At 37.9% G+C, this 25,778-nt stretch overlaps 4 protein-coding genes and 1 long non-coding RNA gene across 16 annotated transcripts; 1 reads left to right on the plus strand and 4 right to left on the minus strand.

The window, feature by feature from the left end:
* Positions 1–1,969: 1,969 nt before the first annotated feature.
* On the minus strand, positions 1,970–7,074 carry LOC122058356. Of its 10 annotated transcripts, XR_006133735.1 has the most exons (4): positions 6,756–7,074; positions 5,261–5,320; positions 2,968–4,363; positions 1,970–2,327 (listed from the first exon to the last, which is right to left on the minus strand). It is a non-coding gene; the product is annotated as an uncharacterized LOC122058356 (long non-coding RNA). The 10 variants fall into 10 exon arrangements; XR_006133734.1 differs by lacking the exon at positions 5,261–5,320; XR_006133741.1 differs by lacking the exons at positions 5,261–5,320; positions 6,756–7,074 and adding an exon at positions 4,821–5,254 and having other exon boundaries at positions 2,968–3,730.
* Positions 7,075–8,291: 1,217 nt separating this feature from the next.
* LOC122057444 (UPF0603 protein At1g54780, chloroplastic-like) lies at positions 8,292–10,172 on the plus strand. The gene is made up of 3 exons (XM_042619553.1): positions 8,292–8,859; positions 8,982–9,174; positions 9,802–10,172. Exons 1-3 carry the CDS (start codon positions 8,299–8,301, stop codon positions 10,047–10,049), a joined length of 1,002 nt encoding a protein of 333 aa, XP_042475487.1. The 5' UTR covers positions 8,292–8,298; the 3' UTR covers positions 10,050–10,172.
* A 1,659-nt stretch (positions 10,173–11,831) lies between these two features.
* LOC122058334 (kinesin-like protein KIN-1) lies at positions 11,832–16,134 on the minus strand. 3 transcript variants are annotated; one of them, XM_042620976.1, is made up of 15 exons: positions 15,927–16,134; positions 15,742–15,844; positions 15,491–15,534; positions 15,035–15,064; positions 14,808–14,930; positions 14,674–14,699; positions 14,418–14,499; positions 13,442–13,483; positions 13,324–13,357; positions 13,120–13,189; positions 12,805–13,024; positions 12,631–12,722; positions 12,434–12,548; positions 12,185–12,352; positions 11,832–12,088 (listed from the first exon to the last, which is right to left on the minus strand). In XM_042620976.1, exons 1-15 carry the CDS (start codon positions 16,038–16,040, stop codon positions 11,924–11,926), a joined length of 1,428 nt encoding a protein of 475 aa, XP_042476910.1. In that variant the 5' UTR covers positions 16,041–16,134; the 3' UTR covers positions 11,832–11,923. The 3 variants fall into 3 exon arrangements, with proteins under 3 accessions (XP_042476910.1, XP_042476909.1, XP_042476911.1); XM_042620975.1 differs by having other exon boundaries at positions 11,832–12,352; XM_042620977.1 differs by lacking the exon at positions 11,832–12,088 and having other exon boundaries at positions 12,161–12,368.
* A 1,493-nt stretch (positions 16,135–17,627) lies between these two features.
* On the minus strand, positions 17,628–18,920 carry LOC122058391 (membrane protein PM19L-like). The gene is made up of 4 exons (XM_042621061.1): positions 18,630–18,920; positions 18,287–18,506; positions 18,122–18,170; positions 17,628–17,922 (listed from the first exon to the last, which is right to left on the minus strand). Exons 1-4 carry the CDS (start codon positions 18,754–18,756, stop codon positions 17,803–17,805), a joined length of 516 nt encoding a protein of 171 aa, XP_042476995.1. The 5' UTR covers positions 18,757–18,920; the 3' UTR covers positions 17,628–17,802.
* A 991-nt stretch (positions 18,921–19,911) lies between these two features.
* Positions 19,912–24,258, minus strand: LOC122057031 (glutamine synthetase leaf isozyme, chloroplastic). The gene is made up of 14 exons (XM_042619015.1): positions 23,889–24,258; positions 23,225–23,484; positions 22,602–22,641; positions 22,396–22,499; positions 22,241–22,289; positions 22,028–22,134; positions 21,728–21,815; positions 21,435–21,563; positions 21,220–21,294; positions 20,971–21,024; positions 20,848–20,885; positions 20,555–20,714; positions 20,383–20,443; positions 19,912–20,288 (listed from the first exon to the last, which is right to left on the minus strand). The coding sequence occupies exons 2-14, from the start codon at positions 23,473–23,475 to the stop codon at positions 20,149–20,151; spliced, it is 1,296 nt and encodes a 431-aa protein (XP_042474949.1). The 5' UTR covers positions 23,476–23,484; positions 23,889–24,258; the 3' UTR covers positions 19,912–20,148.
* Between the last annotated feature and the right edge of the window lie 1,520 nt (positions 24,259–25,778).

Below are 25,778 nucleotides of genomic sequence, written 5' to 3' on the forward strand. Positions count from 1 at the left end.
CCCAAAAAAAAAAAAAATTTGTTGATGTGGTGTTCTGTACATTTCATCTCTAGTTTTGTACTTTTCCCCTCTTGTGCATACACTTGAGGGGATCATAAACCATGGCAACATGGATGGGGATTCATTACTTCAAGTTTGAGCAGAAAAACACTACTATTAAGCTTTTTTTTTTTTTTTGGGGGGGGGGGGGGGGGGGGGGGTGGGGTGGGGGTGGTTGGGGGGGAATTGGGGGTTGGGGGTTGGGGGTTGGTGGTTGAGGCTGGTTGGTCTATGATACGTAGCAGAAGATTATCTATGTAGTAGTCGATATAATTTGTTGATAGTGGAGGATATCCCATGTAAAGAAGCAAGGGGATGTAAAAAAAGAGTTGTGGCTTTTTCATATGGGTCTGTAGAATGTAAAATTGGCCTTGGAGGATTGGCCCTGAAAGCGTTGTATTTCTCATGTTATTGAGAGTTTTAGTTATGCGAGTTCCTCTTAATACCTGAAGCTGTTTATCACCTATAGTTACTTGTAATTTTGCAAACCTCTTTGTGGCTATGAAATGATTGTAAGTTTTTGATGTAGAGCGTAAGGTTATATTTACTAGTGCTTTTTTAGACTACAACAAATACATCTTTAGTCTGCCTTGTTGCAGATATGATTTTATGTCATCAGAGGATCCGGATTCAGTAGATCATGTGGTTGCTGAATGTCTACAAATTGAATAACATGAGGGTGCGGCGGGCAGCGTTTGGGGCAGTGTTCGGACGCCGGAGGGGGGAAAGGTTCGCACGCTGGAGGGAAGAGAATTGCACGCCGGAGGGATGGATCGAGTTGTAGGTTATCGTACCATCTTCTTCTTCTTCTTGTTCGGCCGAGTGAGAGAGAGAAGTGAGATGGGAGATGGGTTTAGAAGAAGCAAATAAAAGAGAGGGCAATATTGTCCTCTCACAATAGGTGGGGGTATTTTGGGTATATTGTAAAAAAACTAATAGATTTTTATTCATTTAACACGGTTGGCTAACGGCAGGGACCGATTTGAAATTTTTTGAATTTTTAGGGGGTGGCTTTGACGTTTCGAAAAGTTCAAGGGGTGGCGTTGAATAAGGACCAAAGTTCAGGGGGTGGCAATGCAATTTTCTCTTTTTTTTTTACAATAAACTTACAAACTTGGTGGAAATTGGATGATTTATCAATTCTTAAATGTGAGTCCCACATCTTTTATGAGTTTCTATCCAACAGTTTTTTTTTTCTTAACAAGAAGTATCCAGTCCTTCGGGCCTATACTAACGCCACAACCACAAGCGAGTTATATCAGAGTTGAATGAGAATCATTAAACTTTCACTAAAAATAGTGAAGAGCATTAAACACCCCCATGTGAATGATCCCAAGAAAATAAGAGGAATCTAACTCAGAACCACACGATTTGCGAAGGTCCCTTGCCAGCTCCACTACATGCTTGGGCTGAACAGTACCTAACTTGATTACAGATTAAAAGCAGAAAAAGAAAGGAGTGGCTATGCTTTTGCGTATACTTAATGCATGATCCAAAGTGTACATTTGAATGTTAATGCCTTAATGGCAACTGCAACAACTAAGAGAACTTGAAACCCCAAGAACACAAACTATGAAGGTACCTTACCTTTCCGGAAAGGAATGAGGTCATGGGTTTATTTTGACGAACATCATTGTCTCACAGTTTGCTCATGATCCTACCCTTACTCGGAACTTAAACAAATATAGTCTCACAGGTTGCTCATGTTCCTTCATAGGTTGCTCATGGTCTTAACTAAAATTATCACATGGGGTTGAAATTTAGAAACCCACAAAGTACGTATTAAGATGACCTAACTACGTAGTATATAATTAATGATTCATTATTCCTTTAATGTTTATATTTTATTCCAACATCCACATGACCATCTCAATCCAACAACATATGGTATTTGATGTACATGATGTGGATTGACCAATTTTATAGCACATTTTCTACTTACATTTTTATTTTTTTTATTTTTTTGAATAAATAATTCATTATCAAAGGAGGATAAGAAAACAAAAGAGATCACAAATTACAAGGGCCCGCCTTTGCAGAGGAGGGGTAGGCATTGGCTGTACAATATAAGGGGTAAGACCCCAAGAGTGAACAATAAGCCTATTTCCAGAGGTGTCAGCACACTTGGGAAAGGTAAAAAATATCTTGACTTTAACATCGAAGAAGATCCCAAATTTGCTAAAAATATTTGGACTTGGAGATTCATCTATAAAGGTTGCGCTCCAACCAGATATAATAGATAACAGCAGTGAAATCCATTTTACCCACTGCATCACAGCAAGATTTCCCTGCAAAAGACACATTCACTCAAATCCATTCTCATTCAAAAGACAGGATTCTCCTGTAAGACCAGCACTCGGAAAGTAAGCCTTTCCAAACAAAGGAAGGGAATGGACAGATATAAAACTAGGTATTAATATAATCTACTGCGTACGACCATTAATGATTATGCAATACATTGTTAGGTCAACTCAATACATCTTAGGAGGTAGATATAAATCCTAATCAGATGCTGACCCACTTTGGTGGCAAGTGGCAACTTGTAGCTTGTCATATTCGTCCATCACACCATCATAAGGTAACATTGAACAATACAAGATGCAAGAGTGTGATGGACTTAACTTGTTGTGGCAGCTTTGACAATCTTGTACAGGCCTAAGCCTCAAACTGGAAACAAAATCCTTTTCATCTGTGAACAATGGAGTATGAAATATGAACGACTATAGAATTGATAGTGATGAAGCAGTTGAACGTAGCTTCACACCATCATCCTCCCATTTAAGACTATGGGGCAGAAGCACCAGAGACATATGTCTATAACATCAAAGGCATTCAAAGTCTACTTGATTGGGAAAACTCACCCACTAATAAATAATAACATAATATTAAAGATGATAACACTAATACGAAATGGGAGTTTTCGCCTACCACGTTCAGTGCAGGCTTACAAGCGATGATTCAAAAGAAGAAATTTTGAGCAACTATCTGTTCATCAATGCAAAACTCATAGAAGTAAGAAGTCCTGAAAAAAAATCAAATATATAAATCAAGTCACTATCTGAGGAAATTTCCGATACAGAAAAATTTAACAGAGAAACATGGTATCTTGAATGATTTCCTCATAGCATGACATTGATTTGGCAACCCAGAGGAAATAGCACCTGTTCAGGAAAATCATGGATGAGCAGCAGGCCATGTAGAAGGTATTAGCACATGCTTAACTGGAATTTTATGTTTTTCATGAAAAATTAAATGCACTATAACATCTCACGGATTTTGATAGCCTGCTATGTCTTTATAACATCTGCACCTTGAAGTTAAAGTTTACCAGAAACCTTCATCTTCCCTGATTTTTTTGAATGTGCAGAGTATAATGTTGTCCATACCTACAATGACAATACAACTAGGTCAAAAATTGTTTGTTCCCACACAGATGTTGATAACCACATGGTGTGGGTGCAGCATATTGTTCAATATCATCAAAGAGAAGGCCTTCAACTAGGTGATAAGGACATTGATATTTGTATCAATATTCAATGCTGCAGAGTCTCAAAAAATTGAAGTGTGCTTGTTGTGAAGAATTGTGGTGAAAAAGATGCTTGAAGTAAAACAAACAAAAAAAATTACATTTACCTGGAACAGAGAACTTTTCTAGGTCTTCCAAGGAACCTAAATCCAAAATATTTCTGGTCTGTTAAGGTTGCAATCGTAGGAGGATCAGTCAAGAAAAATCCCAAGAACCACCCCTCACATATATTCTTAATGAATATGACATTGTTTGGTAAAAGAAATTCTTCCTCTTGTCGATCTCGTCCCAGTAAATTAAATCATGTAATAACGAAGTAAAGATAGTTCATCACCTAAACAATTTATTTTGAATTCCAAAAATAGGTCAGCTTATTTTAACTAAAAATGTAGGACTTCCACTCTTAAGATAGAATCGGCCTTTTCTTTGTGACACTTACTGTACGCTTGAGGCCAAAGACATATACAAGGCAATAAGGCAAAAATATGCTTGAAAGAATTTGCTATAACAATAAAGTCAATGCTTTGGATTTGTTGCAGCAGATGAGAAAATCAACTTCTGATAATAAATATAAATGACTAGAACAATCCAATAGAAAGAATCAATAACAAGAGCTTGGGAACTTTCTGTCCTGTCAATTATAGGAAATCACAAACAAACTGACGGAAGAATAAGTAAAAATGTGCAACAGGAGAAAAGGTTACACCTCCATGCCATTGGTGATAGTTCGATGGGTTGGGCTGATCATGGCATACTGGAGACCTTTGGCCAGCCCACTATAAATACAGTCCAGGCAGACTATAAACACAGTATGAGACATTGTGAGATCTATGAGAGAGTTAAAGAGTTACAAAACTAGCGAGATATGTCCAAAATGGTCATCAATAATGCAAGGAGTTCTCTTACTTATAACAGTTCAAATAGAAACTTAAATTATTACCTAAATGCACACAGTGCTGACAAATATGTATATATGTATTTGTATATGTATATTCATGTTTAAATGGGATGGATGGAAATTTATGTACAAAATACACTGATATGACTAATAACACACACCGATATTCCATATTGTGGTTAGTAAGAACATATTAAAAAGTTCTTCCATCATTCTTCTGATAGATGGAACTTCTGTAGTTAACTGGACACACTGTTACCAATAAAAAATAAGTAAGTAAATACATGTACGCTTATAATCTTCAAAGACTACATAGCATATGTGAATCATATCCATAAACCAGCTAAATATGATTACCATATTGTCAATGAGTAGCCTAGTCGTCTAGGCGCCCTTTGCTGGAAGGATGCCTTGGTCACCTAGGTGTTGCCTAGGCGCCTTGTTGGTGTCACTTTGGCTAAGCAACAACAATGATGAATTATACAAGTTGGCTGGGCCAAACATGATATATATAAGCTCATCCTAACCCATGGAAGGATTTGTATCCAGGTCCAGGCACAAGGTTTAAGCATGCCAGAAATTGCAAACCCTGAAAATGAGCATGGCATATGGTAAGGAATGGAACTGCTAACAATAGGATGCATCCTGCCATCCTAGCATACAATTACCAGCACAAAATTCTGGAGCCATCAAAGAACTAGATAGAACAGATTTTCTCTACCCCAGATCTATTTTTAATTACATTACTGTTTTTAGGAAAAATCTTGAAAGCAAATAAATCATATCTCTGCACAAACCTCTAAGAACGTGATTTTCAGCTGATTGGATGGGTGAATACAACATTCAAAATTTCCAATCTGCATCAACCAATGAAAATCCAAAGACTAACAAGAGATACAAATTGAAGACAGAAAACAAAAGTTGCAAATAGAAAATAAAAATGAATCCTTAAATTAAGCATATGAGTTCCAGTTTGAAAAAATCTCTACTTGAAAAAAATAATAATGGACCAACAAAATAAAAGGAAGTACCTTGAAGTAATTTTCTACCCCAAAAAAAACTTGAATTAATTTTGTTCTATAGAGTCCAGTGTTTATTATTGTTGAAGAATTTGACTACACACATTTAAAAGAATTCAATGTGATTACACACAATCAACAGATGCAAAGTGTGCTGCATAAGTCATGGGCTTTGCCTTATCTCCATAAAATGACAACCAAGAACTGTAATCCTAAAATTAATAAGATATAAACATCAGCTCATTAGCAAAATATATGGGTACATTACAAAAAAAAAAAAGGGTGATTTACATCATCCTCCCTGACGTTTGCCTATATTACATCCTCCCCCTAAAAATCCATTTATTACATTTAAACCCACCCAAACTAACAAGGTGGGAGGTGTTAATTTTTTTTTAAATGGAAAGGACGATTTTACCCTTCTTCTTCCTTTCCCTTTCTTCTTCTTCCTCTTCTTTGGTTCCATATGTTGATACATTCAGGATCCTCCTTAATATCTTCCCAGTGTGTTGGCATAATCTGGTCCATCGGGCCAGCAGATTCACCACGGTCACTTCCAAAAAATCTAAAGCTATGAAATTTATCTGTTGAAGTTCTCAACATACAGATTCCAAAAATGCAAGTTATCTGCCCCTATGCCACAGTAACATTCATTCATTCATTGATACAACTTGCAAATCTCCAAGACAGGGATCACCAAAGAACCCCATGGAATCGCAAAAACAAGAATGCAAGACTTGGTTTCGTACTACCGGAGAAATCTAAGGAAAGGGTTTTGAAACTGTTATGAATCCAAGTCAGCTGATGTGGCTGGGACCCAAGCGCCACGCAGGGGAGAACGAGTGAGAGCGAAACCGAAAGCACTGGATGACTATGTGTCAATTTAGGCGGTGTGCGTAACAGAATGAAGAGAGAAACAGAGGTTGGTTATAAAAACGGATTGTAGGTTGATAGTGGGGTAAGCAGTATAATGTTTCCTTAATTTCTCTCTTCTCTCCCATTTTTCTCTAGGAGGTTGCTACCCTCGAAGTAGCTTTATCTGAAATTGTTTTTTTCTTCTAGATGTATGCCTGGAATCACTCATTGAACGGAATTTCAATTCACTGGTTGAATAGTCTCTGCTGATTTCTATTCTGTATTGTTCTATCCATATCAAAAACCCAGATTCATATAAGAGAGAGAGAGAGAGAGAGAGAGAGAGAGAGAGAGAGAGAGAGCGTTTTTCAGAGGGAAGACGAGAGAGAGGAGGAGAGGAGGAAAGGGGTGTACATACCAAAGGAAGGCCGATCGGAACTCTGCTACCGCTTTCCGGGGAAGAAGTACTCCGTCAATTTGAATCTGGGTTGACGAAATCAGGGTTTCGAGGGTTTTGTGTCTCTCTACGATGGATTATTAACAAAACATCCTTTTTCGGATTCTGACGTTCATTAATTTTTATTTTTTTAATTCAATATGCTTCCGACAAAAGTAAACCCAACTTGTCGCAGTGTGAGTGTGTGACGCCATAGCTTTATTATCTAAAAGCTATCTGTTTCCAAGGGGCTATCGTAGTATCGTTCCTCACTGTGTTGTTTCTTCTCCTTCTGGTCTCCATTTTCATTTTGGACAAATGAAATTTGGTAACATTTAGAAGTGGTTTGAAGAAAAAGAAGAAAGGGTAAAATCGTCTTTTTAATTTTAAAAACTAACTTACCAAATTAGTTTGGATAAATTTAAATGTAATAAAAGAATTACGACAAGAAAAGTTAATGTAAATCACCCAAAAAAATACCAATTTTACAAAATAGCCTTTAGACTTCGGAGAACCCTTTTTAACATAACACATTGCCTTTATTTATGTCTTTGAAGAATAGACAAAAAATGCTAAAAGGATTTATTAGAGATTCAAAGTTAGCACCTCCGGTTCCATAATGTCTTCGAATTGATACAATACACGAATGGCAAACCCATCACCAAAGAATTGAAACGACGACTTCGTGGTCGAAATGCCAGAAAGAATCAAATTCTTTGAAGTCACCTCTTCCGCAAAAGCGAAAGTGTTCCAAAGTGGAAACCTTAAGGCTAGGGCTTTGGGAGACAATGGATTCACACCGTTCTTGGGAATGAAATCCCTCTTAGAGGAGTTACAGTTGCATAGACTCGTAGTTTCAAATCTGAGAAACACTTTGGAGTTAGGCCTAGCTCTAGGGTTTTTCCGAGGTTTTGTTGAAGGTACAGACAAGGAGAGAAGAACGTCCATGGGAGAATGTTGACATCCATGGCGGGTGTTCTAGGTGCTCTGAGAGGAGTAGTATATATACAAGAGATCAGGGTGAGGGTATTGAAGTAATTTTACTCAAACTTAAGGGGTATTTACCATTTTAAGGGACACTGCTAGACTGTGTAGCATATGGTATGGTAGCATCTCTTCTGTCTAATTCTCCTTCTTGAAATGACATATCAACCCCTATATCTTGGGAAATGCTAGCGTTTACTACACCACTATACAAGAAACTCAATCCCCCTTGGCTTTTCCTGTCTATTTCTCGGTTTTGTGAAATGACATACCTAACCCTCCTAAAAAAAAAAACAAATTTAACCCTATATCTTGGGAGATGCAAGTATACACTACACAGTCATACAAGAAACTCAATCCATGGCCCGCAACGGTCAACTGCCACATAGGTAGTGAAAAGACCCAAACGCCCTTATCAGTTTCCATGACTCGGATGCGTTGGAAGAACATCGCATCTTATCCATATTTGAACTCAACCACTGAACCACCCAATCCAAATCTAAAGTTTCTGCCTTCTGGGCCACCAAAGCCAAAGAATGGAATGAAACAATCCAAGAATCACAAATTAAAACCAAAAACTGAAATACAAACCAGTGAGAGAGAGCTCTCCCTCTCTTCTCACTTCCATTTTTTCACTGTCTTACATCTGTGCTCTTCCATGGAGACCATCTTCTCTCCCCACTCCTTCTGTCCTCTTTTCAACCCCAAGTCATCCCCATCAAAAACCCTATTATCTCATCTGCAACCTAGCTCTACTTCTCTCTCTCTTACCAGATCCATCAATTCAAATCTCAACAAATCATCTCCACCATCATTAAAAGCCCCACTTTCAATCCCCAAAAGCTGGATTTCTCATTTCCAGCATGGATTAGCAGCTTTAGCCCTCTCTTTTGCTATCAATTTCTTCCCAGTTACTCTTACTGATTCAGCAATTGCATCTGAATTTGATATCCTCAATGCGAGACCATCAACAGAATCATATGTTGTGGATGATGCAGGTGTTCTTAGCCGAGTAACTAAATCTGATCTCAAACAATTGCTATCAGATTTGGAGTCAAGAAAGAACTTCCACATAAATTTTGTGACAGTTCGCAAGCTTACTGTAAGTTCTCTACATTCCCAAAGTTCCGCTGCTGAGCTTGTCTAAAAGTTTAGGATTTAGGGAAAATGATGTATAAACTAGCAGGATGAAATGGAATACATTTTAAAAATATTTCATTGCAGAGTAAAGCTGATGCTTTTGAGTATGGTGACCAAGTATTAGAACGGTGGTATCCAACAATTGAAGAAGGAAACAATAAAGGGATTGTCGTTCTTGTTACCAGTCAGAAAGAAGGGGCAATCACTGGTGGTCCTGCATTTATCCAGGCTGTTGGAGAGAATGTTCTTGATGCCACAGTATCAGAAAACCTTCCTGGTAAGAATGGACTTGGTTTCAATTGTGTTATAGCCATCTAAATTTCGTCTCTGCATCCCTTTTAATTTGCGACGCATTCTCTTGAGGCATTGTAATGCGCAGAATATCCATTTCAAAGAAAACAAACTGGAATTTTAGTTGCCAACAGAATCAGGAGTAAAAGTTTTTGAGTCTTTGGAACCTTCACAGACCAGAAGGTTGAGAAATAATTATGCTCACTGCCTTAACTTTGGCAAGTTTTAACACTCATTTTCTACAGATTAGATCAATGCCAAGGAGACTGCCGAAATCCTTTGAGAGGCTTGTTCACTGCACCACATTCAGAATGAAGCAACCCAAATAAGAATCTAGAGGTCAAAAGACTGAGATGTCCTGCATCCTTAGGATTATTCCTATTTTCTACTCTGCCTTTTCTATGCATACAGTCCTTGAGAATTTTGTATTTCATTTAACTTTAGAAGTCCAATTAAAAGGATGCACTTCTAGGGTTCAAGAAGTCAGCAATTTTTTGAAGCCAGAGACTCCATTTTCCCATCTTTTTTTAGAGTTCATTCTCTTATATTGTCTTATACAGTTCTGCTCTAGAAAATATTGATGAATGATCAAAATATTGGATCATATTTGCAGTCCTAGCTACAGAAGAAAAGTACAATGAGGCCATGTATAGCACAGCCAAACGGCTAGTTGCTGCCATCGATGGATTGCCGGATCCTGGTGGACCCAAGTTTCAGGAAAACAAACGAGAATCGAACTTCAAAAGTAGAGAAGAGACCGACGAGAAACGTGGACAGTTCACTCTTGTAGTTGGGGGTTTGTTAGTAATTGCCTTTGTTGTTCCAATGGCACAGTACTATGCTTATGTCTCCAAAAAGTAAGTCACCTTGTATAACATTATTTGTAAAAATTCATATATAGAGCAGAGTGTTAACATAAAACTGTTGACTAGAGGACAAGAATAGATTTTTGAATTATATTAATGAATATGTATTTCAAAATTACTCTGCTTTTAGTCATACTTAGTATTGATCCTACTTGTCTCCTTATTCATTCATTAATTCTACTTCAATTATTGATACATTATCCATTTAAATAGTCCTGAATCTGAAATTCTTCAATAGATACTAGGAAGACAATAATAGATTCATGCAGATAGTAACTTCTGCACCATTGAAGTCCAGCAAAGGCCTACGAAAATATTAAAAACTGAAGGGAGATTCTTTCCGGAACTCAAATATGAACTTGTGCTTCAAGATTTTATATCAACCCTTAAGCTGGATATTTGAGATCAATAAGCAATAGTTCCATAAGAGTTTCTTCTGCTAATCGACTTTTGAGGTAAGTAATACTTTGAGTTCAATTTACTGACGATTATATCTTCAGGCATCAAAAACTAAATTGATTAATTTCCATGGTAATTAAGGTGCATTAGTGAGGAGATTGACGATCAAACCACCATCAAAGAACCACCCAACTAGCTTGAGGAAGTATGTTTATCCATTAGGAGAGTCCACATGAAAGGCAATGCCTGCAACCAGGCCACCAGTGTCTGAATTTGAGTCCCCTAAGTTGGAAACTGTCAGATATCTAAAATTAATGGCTTTGTTAAGGCTAGAACATAGAGATGAGACACTCAAAGCCATGGCCAATGAAGAGATCTTGGTTAGAGGGGTATCTCGTGCTTCCTTCCAAGTTGGGATAAATTTGGGGTGGACCTTTAAGCAGGTCACCAAATGGTCCGAATGCCACCCCCCTCAACTTATCCTGGAGAGATTATTGGAATCTTATGAACTAATCAGACATCAATGCATGAGATAATATGCTCAAGATGATTCCTCTAGCTAAGCTAATCAAAGGCCAAGAGGGCAAGAGGAATGGACTGGGCCCACATATCCAAAAGATCACACATCACAAAGGTTTCTCTACCATAGATTCTTTTTAAATAAAGGTCTACTGTTCCCAGTAGAAGATAACCTATTTCAAATTCTACCTGTATTCCCAGCCACATAAGTGCAGCCAGAAAACTAATTGTTGGAAAACTTCATTTATGCCAAATCATGGTTTGACAAATCACTCTGCATCTTTGACCATGAAAACAGCTAGCCACATTTCAATTTTTTGATCCCATCTCTAACATTTGGCCCCACCATGCATTGTACTAACTCTTATATTATCATCCAATAAACCCAAAGTGGACTTTACAACCATTTCCGGAAGTGTGATAATGTCATGTGGACAAATGCATTGACCATAAAGAAATTGCATATGATGCCTTTCAGCAGATATGAAGTTCATAGATATTCCTTGCTAGAACTGGTCATCGAAACTTCATTTAAAAGAGTCCAATCAAAGTTGGTTTGGTCATCAACAGGTTTTCTTTCTTTCTATTTGGTTTCCCCTCCAAGCCACTAGAATCGTCAGCATTAACCAACCCATTAAACTAAACTAATAAGAAAATGTCACACTAATTTATCTTGTTAAAAAAAAACATGACTGATAAATAATAAAGATTATGTATGATGATGCATTCCTCAACAGATTTTTTCCCTACCTGTTTCGTGTGGTAGGTGATACCATAAAAGAAACCCACCTGTTAAAAAAAAATTTAAGCATTAAAAAGAGAATCCATTGGAAACAATATGCCACTGAGACCAGTGGGAAACTCATTACTGTATGTATTTTGGATGGATACAGATTCTCAAGAGTTTTTACAGACCTGGCAATGTCATTCTTATTTCACTAAGTTGTAAAGTTAATCGAAACTAAGATAAAAAAAGAAAAACAATACTATACACAAGATCACAGAGAGATATTTTCTTTCATTTTCTTTATATTTTCTTTCATTTTCTTTGTATGAATTGATGATGGTCTGAAGCACTACGTGTTTGGCCTTGAGAAGTCTGTTCTCTCTCTTAAGCTGAAATCCACGCAACAAAGAGGCAATGGGATTAAGTTTGTCAAATAGAAATTTGTCTTTGGAGTTTCTCAGGTGAGAATTAAGACTTCTTTTTACCATTCTAACGGTGCAATCAAGCTTTTCCACATCTCGTTGCAACATGGAAATTGTTTCAGAGGCTTCATATTCATAAGCTGATTCCACGAATTTGACTGAACTACTATCAGAGGATATAAGCAACACTTCCTCCAGCTTCACATCTACAACCTTCAGCTTCTCCCTTGACTATCAAAGAATTCACCTGCTTAAGGTTAAGAATTTTCAAAAAAGAAGGAAACAAGTAGCTTCCTTAACCAGCATCCTGACCTTGTCCAGTGTCCTCTCACATGACTCATCTTTAGTTGGAGACGGTTCCAGTTGCTCCTTTCCATTTTTATATTTAATGATATTTACACGTGGTGATGTCTTTATATGCTTTGCCCTACAAAAATGGGACAGTAGATCAGAAATTTGTTCTAAAAATCCCTAAATAGCAACACTTGAATTGGATAGTAATTACGTGCCTTGCACCAAAGCGAAGGGTGGAGAGGCTTTCTGATGCATTTAAGGTGCTTGGTGAGCAGCAACATAGCAATGCAGTTCGGGAGTTCCCTCCCTGCAGAAATAGAAAGAGCCATTTTAAGCATTGGTGGATGGTAATTAAGCTAGAGAAAAATTAGGATAGAAAATTGACTAACAAGAGCATCTTGTAGAATCCTAGTGAGCTTGGAATCACGATACGGAATGTGGTTCAGTTTGCCTTGTGTGCCGCTGGTCAGAGCATTGATTACATTCCCAAGGGCTGAGAGGGACTTGTTGATTGTCTTCGCTTCTTCAAGAACCTTCCCTTCAGCGCCAGTTTTCTCAATTTTCTCTGAACCAGCTAAGTCCACGAGAACCAGCTTGCCAATTTTGACTCTGTCCACATTTGAACAGAGCAAAAGACTGACTCATTCTGAATCCTCAAAAGTAGAGGGGGAAATATTGTGAACCCAATTATACATGAAATATACCTCCTATGTTGTTCCTGTTGAATTGTGAAAATGTATACACAGTGACTTCTGCTACTGGCCATGTTCATATCTGTTGTGTAAAGGTCTGACGTAGTTTGAAGTCTTCTACAAGGTCTATATAACTATGAGTAAATTTTTAACTTAAGGCACTACCAAGTGCCAACAAATATCTACGTTAGATTTAAAAGGGTTGAAAAAGGATACTTGTCTCTCCAACTGCCCGGTTAGCAATTCCACCCTGCATTTTTTTCAGTTTCCAAGTTAAAGGTTAAAACTGTACAATTAAATGCTGAGATGATATTTGAAGAAGTTTTTATCTTACCGATAAGTTTTGCAGGGCTTCTGCAGGGTCTGATATAGAGATCTGAGACATAAGGGGAGTTAATTGAAACAGCATAGTATCACAAAATTAAGTGAAGGTTCTATTTTCAACTCTTGATTAAAAATGTATTCTAACTTGGCCTACTCAGCTGCATGTACGCAACTTGGCTGACATAAATATTCTATAATTTGGAATAACTCAACTGAGTATGCACTACATCAGATTCATTTTTTGGTGTTGGCATATTTGTCACAGTGAAAAAAGATTTAAATCCTTGAAATTGATATAAGCATTACATATATCTAGAAATACCAACTTAACTGAGTCAATGTCAAATCGTATCAACTTTGATCTCAAGAGTCGCACAATCAAGCAATATTTAATTCAATAAAGTAATATAGATTCAAACAAATGAGGAGAGCATTAATGGAAACCAAGGTTTAAAAGTCGGAATGGCGTAGTGTACAGCCCCACCCCCCCCCCCCACCCCCAATCAATTCCAATTTGGATAGATCGGAATCAGATGGAACCAGCTGAAATCCTAGAAAATGAAATTGAGTAGAAGAAGCATAGACTTCCAAAGGTTTTTGTTTTTTGAATTTTTTTATTCAGTAAGTCTTGTGATCTAGCTACAAGAAAGGTAAGTCTCATTGAATTTCTGCAATTTATTGACTAAAAAAAGGAGAAAATGTGGGTGTGTGGGGGGGGGGGGGGAGGGAAGGAAGATATGTGTACATTCATGGCAAATTCAGAAATGGTTCTCATATTTGAATTGACTGCTTCCCCAATTGAGATCCGATTTTCTAAACCATGATGACAGCTTAATTTACTACACTAGAATAGTGGAAGTTGGTTGAAGAAATGATCAAAAGATCAAGTCCACACCTTAAGAAGAACTAAATATTTTCAGTTACTCAAATTGCCTACTACCAAGATACAAATGCCAAGGCCTTGCATGGAATACAGATCAGCTTACCTCAGTTACTCCTGATAAATGTATTCCCTGCACTTTATCCTCCTTGATTTGTAAGTTGTCTTTAGAAAAATCCAAAAGATCCCTGAGATAAAGACAAAACCATATAAAGAGATAGGAAAATATTAGAAATGCGAAACCATATGAACATTAGTTTCATATTTTTTGAATTTAAAGAAAATAATTTCTCCAAAAGTGGTTGACTTTCTGCAAGAAGGTGTGATTTTTGAGAATAATTTCATCTCTAGAACATACAAACCTTACTTTCTCCATATAGATCTCCACCTAGAAGATTAACAAGAAAGGGATTAACAATTGCACAACCCTGATTCATGGTAACATTGATGCGCTTGAGGTCCGAGTGCACGAGAAAGAAAAACAGTGTTTTAGTACCATTGACAACTTGACAGTGTAAACTGTCATCACATTAGCACATGTGAGACACTCGAATATTTCATCCACAACTCGTGGTAGCAGTCCTTTTGTATTCCCATCACAACCAAAGATATTTGCACCCTGATTCAGCAGAAAATCATTGATTTGGTAACCACAATATTGTGGCAGGAATAAATCCCAATGGAATAAACCTATGTATATTTATGGTTTGATTTTTTTTTCACCTCCATGCTATATGTCTTCCCTGCTCCTGTCTGTTTCAAAATGTAATTCAAATGTAAATATTGTCAACATAACATGAAATGTTATACACTTCTCCGTAAATTTTAGTTTAAGACACCACAAAGAAAACTAGAGAAAAATATTACGCTCCAATCACTTGCATTTCCTACCTTGCATGTTTATAAAATTCTTGTGTCAGTCATTCAATTGCTCAAGAAATGAAAAAGTATGAGGCTTCTTAGTATGATCATCTAATGGAGCAAAGCATAATGAGATGGAGTCGTCACATTTTCGAGTAAAATATTTATGTCTACTTCTTCAAGATGGATGGACACACACACACACACACACACACACAGAGCAGTATGTTTGAAGATTATAACAACTGTAGTTATTGACAGAGTTTCAGATCAAGTTGCTAAGAAAAAAAAAACTCTGTTCAACAAATTACATCATACCTGTCCATAAGCAAGGATTGTTCCATTTACTGCATTAACAGCATCTGTGTTGTAGAAACGAATTTATTTAATTCAATACTGAAGGCAATCTGAGAGATGCTTAGATATTAAATTTATAAACTAATCGCAGGTTTCATCTCTTCAACGAGTCTAAAGAAGAAGAAAAAAAAATCAAGACAAAGGAATTCAAAGTAAAATTAAGCAAGTTTTATGCAACAATACTGAATTTGAAATAAATGATGTCAGATCACCTTTCACAATAGGCAGAGCAAGAAATTCATAAACATCAGATTGCTCAGATTCTTGATAGAACACCCGATCAAAACGGAATGTGGAGTCTTCTCCCTTCTCATCCTACCATACATCCAAGGAAAATTTTTCAGAAATAACGAAAGAATGAAGGTAACATCTATGAGAGATTCGAGAAAAATATAACCTTGAAAACAAAAGATTCAGCATCAAGAAGCTGGATGCAAGTTGAATCACCATGATCTTTTATCTCTTTCGAACTTAAAGGTCGGAAGCGAGCACAAACTGTTACATTGGACATCTCTCTCAAGCTTTCTGAAAGCTCAACGTCCAGATAATTGAAGAAGATGAGCTCCTCTAACTCGCTATGGCGTCACAGAGTATTTGAATTCTAAATTGGCGGAAACCAAAAGTCTTGGAACCTAACATTCGTTCGAGCCGAAATGAATTTATAGGTGTCGTGATGGGCCACCAGAGATAACACGTGGCATATCTATCGGTTATTTTACTGCCACGTTGCAGATATTTTCAAAAATAGCCGCTTTGTGCTGACGTGAAGCCCTTTTTCCAACTCCGTTCGTCGAAGTTATAAACCGTCACTCTCAGTAACGACTTTTTTGCCCTGAACCCGTAGCTCCAGGTAACGATAATCCATCTCGGAGCGGCGTGCTCTAGTCAGTCGTTACTTAGGGCCCGTTTGATAACGTTTCTGCCTTTTCTGTTTCAAGAAACGGCAGAAATATAAATTTCCGTTTCTAGAAACAGAAACGGAATTGAAGGTGTTTGATAAGTCATGTTTTTAGAAGTCGATGGTAACCAGTGAAAGAATTGCCACAAGTCGTTTCCAGAAACGGCGAAACAAGTTGAACTTGTTTCGCCTGAGTTGTTTCTTGAACCATAAATAAGTAAAAATTTCTATTTCTATTTCTCAAAATAAGTGAAATGAAACAGTTTTATCAAACGTTTTTTGCTCCGTTTCTGCTGTTTCTGGAAACAGAAACGGCAGAAACGCGTTTCTTGAAACGTTATCAAACGGGCCCTTAATTGTTGTGATACTATGACCTGTCAGATTGGTATCGGTCGGTTTCTGCCGAAACCCTAGCAATGGAGAAGGCAAAAAAAAACCTTTGGGAGGCAATGACTGGATTAGTTCTGATAAGCTAGGTTATTTAACCCATGAAATGTAGGCCCATGCTTCTAGATGCTGTTTCAATTTCAATAAGACCAAAAAAAAAAAAAAAAAAAATTCAGTAAGAATCCTAATAATCATGTCAATATTGATTTGGTGCAGCTCTCAGCTAAAAAAATGTGCAATAGGGAGCAAAATGTTACCCAATATGGAGGGTATGAGCCATATCAGTTGTTTATATAGAGTTAGTGTTTTTTTTTTTTAAGCTAATAATAGGTATTCAGGTCTTCGGCTTGACTAGTCCCGTGGATCTATATTGACCCCACAACGGCATGGATCAAGTCATATTGGGTTTTGAATGAGAATCATTAAATTTTCACCGAAAATAGTGAAGAGCACTAAACACCCCGTGTGAGTAACCCCAAGAAGATAAGAGGAGTTGAATTCAGAACCATACGCTTCTTGAGGCAAAGATCCCTTGCTAACTCGGCTACCCCTTGGGGTTCACTGGGTTCATCATGTTTTCCCCAGAGATTAGTTTAACACTTCAATTTCAAATGTTAAAATTCTCATATAAGCTCAACAACTCTGCCAAATGGTGCTTGGGATGTAATCCTGTCAAGACTCAAGGCAGCTTTTGAGATGATTAAAAGCTGGTGCTCCATGAAATTGTTACCATATTCTAATTAGAAGATTCAGCCACTTTGTTTCAGGGTAAATTTCTTCCAGTGAGAAAAAAAAAAAAAAAAAAGCAAAGGCTAAAGCCACAAAACACAACTTCCATGATTCATTTTGAATATACAGGGTAAGATGCTCTGTGGAAGCTGATATAGTTCTTACACATACACATACAAAGGGAAGAAAATGAGCAGAATTAATGAACTGTAAGGAATGGGTTTGTCAACCAATTCAAGCAATGCTGTTCCATTGGCTCTCAAACTCGCCCACCGCTGTATTTCTCTTGGCGCACAACATCTGTTACTCCGACATGGATTGTACCGACGCACAAAAATTGCGTCGCACTCACAATGATGGTTAATACTTCCAGGGCCCTCTGCAGATCAGTTAAAGAACAAGAAGAATTCATAAGCACAGGTATACACTTACTTGTCCATTGTTCTTTATATTTTGAGGAATTTGTAAGTTTCTAATGCTTATTTCAATTTGTGTCTTAGGCCAATTTGCATCTGTTGCCAAGCAAGTCACTGAGTGTCTTCATTTGTGCTAAAGTAAAAGAACAGTACTGTACTTACCAATTTTGTATCTTCTGTAAAGCCTATATTAATCTCTTTGCAGGCTAACCTGCGACACAAATAGATTGGTTTATTGAAAATAGATGATAAACAGAAGCCAACTATTGTGATAAAACTAATGTTTCATATGAAATGCTAAATAAAATTAGGCAAAAATATATATACCCCATAGCTAGAATGGTGAGGAACCATGTAGTGGTAGAATATGTGGCTGCTGATAGTAAGTTTGGTAGAGTCCATTTGAGTATACTATTGATCCCAGAAATTGAGGTTGCAACACCCACAAGTCCAGCAATTAGTGCAAAGATAACGAAGAAACCGGTTGCCATGTTACCGATTGGATAGTACATAGGAAACAAATGTGCAGGAATTTTCAAAGTAGATGCTGCATTGCCATTAAGGTCATTGGTGAAATACTAAGATTTCAGAGGACTTAATATCTGGAAATGAGAATAACTTTCTGTGATTTGTTGATACTGAGTAGAGTCTGGATTGAATCATAAATTACCTGTTTGATATGAATGTTCGATACCGTAATTGACCGCCCATCCAGCGATGATGGTGACAATGCCATACAGAACAAGATTAAGGATAAGGAGGAAGAATGCTAGTGATCTGGGTGCTTCAGAAGCCATGCCTTGCCTGAGTTAAGAAAGAGAATTTCAAGGATCTCTGTAGTTCCTGAGCCTTAACTCTTCAAGCCCAAGGGAGAGACTTATAAATATGAGGAAAAGGTACATTTCTTCATTGTTTGTTTTCTTTCATCATAATGGACAAGAAGATCCCTTTCTTGGTTTTGCTTCATGGTCATTGAGGAGGGAAAGAACCTCTTCCCAGTTTGAAATTAATAAGAAACTGTTGCTTTAACTTTAATTTCAAAACCCAAAGTAGGTTAGCCAGGGAGTGGATTTCTTTTTCTTTTCTTTCTTTCCTTCTACGTACCCTTAAGGTCTTATTCCTATCGTCCACAAATTTTCTATTTTTTTTTTTTTTTTTAATACATTAAAGCAAACAATAAAAAATCCCTCGACAACTAAATGGGGTTGTGTACAATTAGAGAGCAGCTCCTCCATTGCATAGACTTGACCTCGCGTGGATGCTTCCTTTAAGGTGGAAAGCTCCTCTGTCGATGCATTTTTACATCTCACAACTTTGGCAAATTTTACAGTAAACTTTTCCTTTTCTGCCTTTTTGCATGAAAACAAACAGAGCATTTGTACTTTTCCTCCTGTTTGTGAAAACCGATAGGAAACGACTTTGACACCATGGAGGTTCCAAGTGCCATGATCTAATTGGGTGCCACCATACAGGCCTGCATGACACCTAATTGGCCAACTTCTGAATAAAAGTGTTTGAGGTTGCACATCAAGCCCAACCCAAACCCATTTAGATTGGTTGGGCTCATATTAGGCCCCTAGTTCGGCCCAACTAAGCTTGAGCTTGAGCGACCCTGAACATACAACCCTATCCCTAAACCCTAATGAACTTTCAACAATTCATACAGAGGGGTCAGTCTTTTTAGCATTGTTTGTGATGTCAACCAAAAAAAAAATGTCGTAGAGAACGTGGATCTTGCCATTGTGGGGTTTGGAGAGGGCCATAATATATGCAGTTTTACTCCTGCTCCGAGGAGAGGCTATTTCTCAACCTGAACCCACAACCACTAGGTTGCATGGAGCAACCTTACCACTATGGGGTGCGTTGACTAAACCATAATTGCTTAAAATAGCTAAGCCAAAATGTCCAGAGATCAATCGTTCAACATTCATTTTCAACCCTTTGCCTAAATATTTAAAAGAAAATGCAAATGCCTTCAAATTGCAGAAACCTATTGATGGGCTCAGCATGGTAGCCCGTTGGAGGTATTTCATCAAGTTTTAACATGACCAAGTCCTCACTCAGACCTTCATTTACAGGGGATCTTCCCTAGAGAGCTCAAGAAACAAAGAAGAAACAGAGGAACTTCATTAAGAGATCCCAACTGATGATGTCTTCAAGTCCCCTCAAACCATCTTCAACAAATTCCTTCAGACCTTTAAGGACAACTTCTGGGCAGCAAGAGCTTCAGCCTCAAGTGTGGGCTCCCATATTATTGTTGTCTCAGCTAGCAATGAAGTCACAACATATGGGTCCATGTTCGAAGCTGGACGGCGATCTTCCAAGTAACCTAACATAGACAAACAGCAATAGACATGATGTAGCAGTGGTTACATTATCAGTAGAAGCAATAGCAGTGTAACTGAAAATGCACACAAACAAACCTTTTCCTTTTTTCTCAGTTTCACGCCCGACACGGATTGAGCAGCCACGATTAGCCACCCCCTGCAAGTTGCAGCAGTGAAGCAGTGAAAATATTTAAAAAGAAAACTTGGTTGGCACTTGCTAAGTTATTTTTGTTAACTGCAGGAATGGTTTTAATATTTGCAAGCATACCCAAGAGAAGGTTTTAATGTCGGCTGTTTCGTGCTTCCCTGTCAACCTTCTCTCATTTCCTTCTCCATAGGCACTGATGTGATCTTTGTGGCAAAGAGACAGATTCAGAATTGCCTTCTTTATTACTTCAAAGCCTCCATCCTCTCTCATGCTCTTTGTACTATGAATCAATAAAGAGTGAAAACAGTTTTTCAGTAACTACAATAGTCTTAGCTTCTTTAGTATTTTAACACATAAGAAGTATGATTGAACTGTGTAAAATGGCATGCTAAGAAGTAGATATACCAACATACCTGTAGTTAGTGTGACATCCTGCGCCATTCCAGTCTCCCTGCCATGGTGCAAATGAAAGAAGGAAAAATAAACTTATTACTCAAATTGGTTGACAATTAAAAGGATCTGAAGAGGTGAAGTACCTCTATTGGTTTTGGATCCAGGGAGAGAACAACACCAGCTTGTTCAGTAATTCTCTGTTTTCAGAAACAGAAAGTATAAAGATATCAAAATTAACTTTATGAATTTTCGTCCTCTGATAATTGCAGAGAAAAAGTAGAGAACGCAATTTTATATCTAATATCAGTGTTCAGATTTTGTGAAATCTGATATATCATTTTTTCCTGTTAAGTGTCCTTTTCCCTTCTTTGTACTGGATATAAATGAATTACCTCAAGAATATATCTGGAACACCACATGTGATCTGCAGCATCGATCCCCACACTAGGACCCACTTGGTATTCCCACTGAAAAAAAATATCACAAAATCAAGGATGACGAATGATACATGGAATGGACAATGGAATGTTTAGCATAGGCTTGCTTTTTACATTTACATTATACTTACAGATACAAGTATCTATAAGAAAGAGGGAAAGAAAAGAACCTGGCCAGGCATCACCTCCCCATTAGTACCACTAACATTGATCCCAGCATACAAACAAGCCTTGTAGTGTGCATCAGATATGTCACGCCCAAATGACTTGTCTGCTCCAGCAGCACAGTAGTAGGGACCCTAAGATTAATATTAAGAAATGGCTAATAGATTGTTAATGTTTCTAGCATCTGGATAGTCTTACAAACATCAGACATTCAACTTCAGAATGTTTAAAAGAAAAGGCTGAATGGATAATGAGGGTTGATTCACTATAAGAACATTGTCCGATGAAAGAAGATTACCTGGGGACCAGGATAGCCTCCAACAGGCCAACCCAAAGGCCACTTCACATTTGTTTGGAGTAGGGTGTATTCTTGTTCGATTCCATACCTAATTTCAGGTAATGAAAAAATTATTTGACTACAAATAATAGGAGGGGAAAAACAAAAAAGAGGACAAGCTTTTCAACCAGATTGTATCATTCTCAAAGAGAGAGAGAGAGAGAGAGAGAGAGAGAGAGAGAGAGTGAAATTTGATAATGCTGTCGGACAAGGCATACAGGTTCTTTTGCATATGTAAGTCCAAGGTCAGAGCAAACTTACCATGGTACTTCAGAAATGACCTTTGGGTTACTGAAGATTTGAGCAGCCCTATATCTTTTGTTTGTTGGGATAGGCTCTCCTGCTGGAGTATATGTATCGCAAATTACCTTCAAAATTTTTACATAGCAGCAACAATTAGATTTGATTGAAGCATTAATTCCAACCCTCCTGGGAAGTTCAAGCCATGCTAGTATTCATGGATGCTCAACTCACCAAGATATTGTTGCCACCTCGGAAAGGGTCTTTGAAGATTGCCTGAGGACTGTAGGCAACAGAAGTGAAATGGAAGTATAAATAACAATTAATTCAATGTGAGATTTTCAATATCAAGATAGTACCATAAATTTTCTTTTCTTCAATATCCTTACTATAGAATTACTTCACTGTCCTCTCCAGGGGCTTGCCCTGTGCTCGATCCATCATAGTTCCATTTGGGGAGCTCAGAAGGGTGTTGTACAGGCTTCGAGATGGTCTGAGCATGAAAACATGAAAAATCATGAGTTTGAAAATGAAGGGTGAACCTTTTTTTCCCCCTCTTCTTTAACTACAGCAAAAAAATCAACAATCACCATACCCTGGATTTGCTACGTAGATCAATCCCACTCCCTCCAATCCTGGTTCAAATTCAGGGGTAGTTTATTGTTTTAGATTGTTAATTGGGTTATCAAATATCTAGAAAACAATTATAATCTCGAAACAATGAATATGCAACTCAGGAACACTGGTTATCACTTATCACTTATAAGATGAATAAGATCAGTTGAATCCATTAGACACCTCTCCACTGAGCCAAAGCCAACCACACATTAAACCCACCAATGATCTCGATCATTTGGTTATGGTAGGTTGACAAATCAGCTTCACACCAATAGTCAGTTATGTACGTGAACCATCAGAAAGCAGTAGTATTGGGCTAGAGGAGTTACGTTCATTAGGCCATTAATCAGTTCTTCAGCACTGTGTGCAGCACAGTGGAACTTCACCAGTAGTGAAATGGCCTATTTGCAGTCACAAGTCATAACTTCATAGAGGGACAAGAAATAGGTGATCATAGCAGCCACAAGGAAAATCTAACTGCCGTAATGGTTAATAACCATCATGAAATTAGTTTGGATATGAGTAAGCATAAGTTGAATAACTACCACAAAGCTAGTTCTGTCAACAGTAAGCATCATGTAAAGAAGCAAGAAGATATACCAGATGTACTCGGCAATGATCTTATCGGTGAAGGGCGTAATGTCAAGATTTAACAGATTCTCCATCCTGTTTATAGTGCCATTTTCAGACTTAATAGCCAAGACTCTAAAGTTACCAGAGCCTTTAGCATTTCTTTTTTTCTGATTCAACAGCAAGGAATTCCACATCTTTGCTGTTATGGGTCTTGTACTGGTTGAGTTGTTTGCTATTTTCATCTGCCATTGCGTTGAAGGTGCCAATATCTGTGCCATTTTCACCACCTGTTTCCACAGATGAATTAAACAAAATTTTAAAATTTAAAATTAAAGAAGGGACTAAATTTACAAGAACCTTCTACTGAATCATACCCATTCCATTTTCAACTAAGTATTACAAGAACTTACAGGCTACAAATAACAGATCATATAAGTAACAACAATCTTAGACTTCCCCTGTTCCCTTCTAAACAGAAAAGACTTCAAAGGCAGAGTAGTGGAAAGGGTATTTCCGGGCATAAATCACAATCCATTGCCATAAATAAATGATGAGAATTCAGAAGTCAGCTCCATCTGCTTGTCGTTTATCAGTGATCAAACTTCAGTGAAAAGGGTTGTGCCAGACACTCTTCCCTCCGGGAGGGTTTGTAAAGACCCAATAAAAACACATAAATGATCAAATGACTTACCAGATAACCACCAGAAAATGCCAATTGGAATGGAATTCCAGACGGGGATTGTGCTTATATTTGCTCTCCTCCCTCGAAACGACTCTCTGAGAAGAAGAAGAGAGAGAAAGAGGGAGAGGGAGAAGTTTAAGAGGTTTGACAAGAGAAAGTGATAAAATAGTAGTAGATTGGGGAGGAAATGAAAAAGTGACTCGGGCTTTTCCTTGGTAGATAGGGTTGTGTGTTGGGTGGAGGGAAATAGTTTGTTTGTCTCTTTGAGGACACCAGGAGGCGTTGGGCTTGAAATGCAATAAGATAAGGCTCTCTCTCCTCTTCCTCTACCAGATTCTCCTGGAGATCATTAACCAACAACCATCAAACAGTCAATCTTCAATTATAGTATAAAAAATTGAAAATTTGAGCTTCGGGAGGATGGGATCTTAAATCATGATTGAGATTGAGAACCTAGGAAATAGTGGTAAGAGATCAAATTTGCAGATTATGGTTGTGAGAGAATGAATACTAAAAGACATGACATGCACTCTTTGTTCAACATGCAATACACAAATATATTATGTTTTGAAAGTGACATCTTTTTTTCATTGTCCAATAAATGAGTGGGAAATGGGAATAGTTTTTGTTTGACATTAACCCTTTACGTCACTTTTGGGACCACTTAATAGAGACGCACGTTCGTAACTACTACCTAAGGTCTAAGGGTTTTTATTTGGAATTTTTTTTTTCAGCAATGCAGTTGGATTCTAGCATAAATACGGGAAGATTGCTGGTTTGACCCTCTTACTCTCAATTTTCTTGAATAAATAATCATCAGAGTAGTTATTATATCGCAATAAGTGTGACCTAATGGACCCCCTGCTGGCCCCTCATGGTCCCTAAGTTCCTTGTGGGGTCTCTATGTCATTCTTCAATGGGTCTTGTTTGGTTTAGTGACCCATTGAACCAGCACCAAAGGAAAAAAATTCATGTTTGATTCCTCTGTAAATTCCTGCCTCTCCTCCTCCCCTGGTACCTATCAATACCTAGATTACTTGTCTTTTCTCCCCCACCTCCACCTCCACCTCCACCTCCACCTCCACCTCCACCTCTTTTTTTATTTAACTCCTATTTACCAGGGCTACATTGGCTGACCTGACCGAGCCCGATTATCAAAGCCTAAAATCAGTCTGGTCCATTTAATAAACATGTCAGGCTCAAGTCCAACCCAGTTATAAATGGTTGTTCCCGGTGCAAAGGTTGTATCCATGTATCCATCAATCACCTGACAGGCACCGACTGATTATGAGCCCAACCCTTAGCCCAATTAACCCCAAGGCACAAACCCTTTAAGAGTAAAGACGAACTAGCTCCCAAAATGCCCTTAGGCCCCTTACCCTCTCAAGTCTCCATTTTCCCTCTTCGTTTCCCTTTCCCAAATCCCATTATATTGCTGTGCTTCTCTCTCTCTCTCTCTCTCTCTCTCTCTCTCTCTCTCTCTCTCTCTCTCTCCCCATAAAGGCAGGAAGGCAGATCGCATTTTCTTTTAAGGTTCATTATTTGGTCCTACTCCTACCATTGTTGCCCCTTTCCAACTTCTAATTTCTTTTGATTCATCCGTAACTAGAGGAATGTTCAAAGCACATGGATCCATAATGAGCATGAACATTTCAATCTCTACTCAGACATTCCTTTGGTTTAATGTGTTTTTCTAGCACATGGATCCATAATGAGCATGGCCCATTTAGAGGTACGGCTCAGTAGTCCTTCCAAGGCCCGGTTAACCTAGCCCAATTAAAGCTCGGTAATCAATTGATTGATAATAAACATGATAATACCTGCACAACGTAAGCTCAATTAATACCTGTCCCACTTTCTACCATTACAAGGATAAAGAGGGGTATATATGAGAACAAA

The sequence above is a fragment of the Macadamia integrifolia genome, chromosome 12 (genome assembly GCF_013358625.1).
Source record: "Macadamia integrifolia cultivar HAES 741 chromosome 12, SCU_Mint_v3, whole genome shotgun sequence".
NCBI lineage: Eukaryota > Viridiplantae > Streptophyta > Magnoliopsida > Proteales > Proteaceae > Macadamia > Macadamia integrifolia.

Bases quoted from the DNA above. Each gene is read 5' to 3' on its own strand.
- LOC122058391 (XM_042621061.1), bottom strand. From the start codon at position 18,756: ATGGCTTCTGAAGCACCCAGATCACTAGCATTCTTCCTCCTTATCCTT. The intron at 18,171-18,286 runs GTATATATATTT...TTTGTGTCGCAG, and splicing joins CTCACCATTCTAGCTATGGG to GTTAGCCTGCAAAGAGATTA. The intron at 17,923-18,121 runs GTAAGTACAGTA...ACTGATCTGCAG, and splicing joins TTACAGAAGATACAAAATTG to AGGGCCCTGGAAGTATTAAC.
- LOC122058334 (XM_042620975.1), bottom strand. From the start codon at position 16,040: ATGTCCAATGTAACAGTTTGTGCTCGCTTCCGACCTTTAAGTTCGAAA. The intron at 15,535-15,741 runs GTGATCTGACAT...TCTACAACACAG, and splicing joins TGCTCTGCCTATTGTGAAAG to ATGCTGTTAATGCAGTAAAT. The intron at 14,931-15,034 runs GTGAAAAAAAAA...CTGCTGAATCAG, and splicing joins GGAAGACATATAGCATGGAG to GGTGCAAATATCTTTGGTTG.
- LOC122057444 (XM_042619553.1), top strand. From the start codon at position 8,299: ATGAAACAATCCAAGAATCACAAATTAAAACCAAAAACTGAAATACAA. The intron at 8,860-8,981 runs GTAAGTTCTCTA...ATTTCATTGCAG, and splicing joins TGACAGTTCGCAAGCTTACT to AGTAAAGCTGATGCTTTTGA. The intron at 9,175-9,801 runs GTAAGAATGGAC...TCATATTTGCAG, and splicing joins AGTATCAGAAAACCTTCCTG to TCCTAGCTACAGAAGAAAAG.
- LOC122057031 (XM_042619015.1), bottom strand. From the start codon at position 23,475: ATGGCACAGATATTGGCACCTTCAACGCAATGGCAGATGAAAATAGCA. The intron at 21,295-21,434 runs GTTCTTTTCTTT...ATTTTTTTTCAG, and splicing joins GGGAGGTGATGCCTGGCCAG to TGGGAATACCAAGTGGGTCC. The intron at 20,886-20,970 runs GTACTTCACCTC...GCACCATGGCAG, and splicing joins TGGATCCAAAACCAATAGAG to GGAGACTGGAATGGCGCAGG.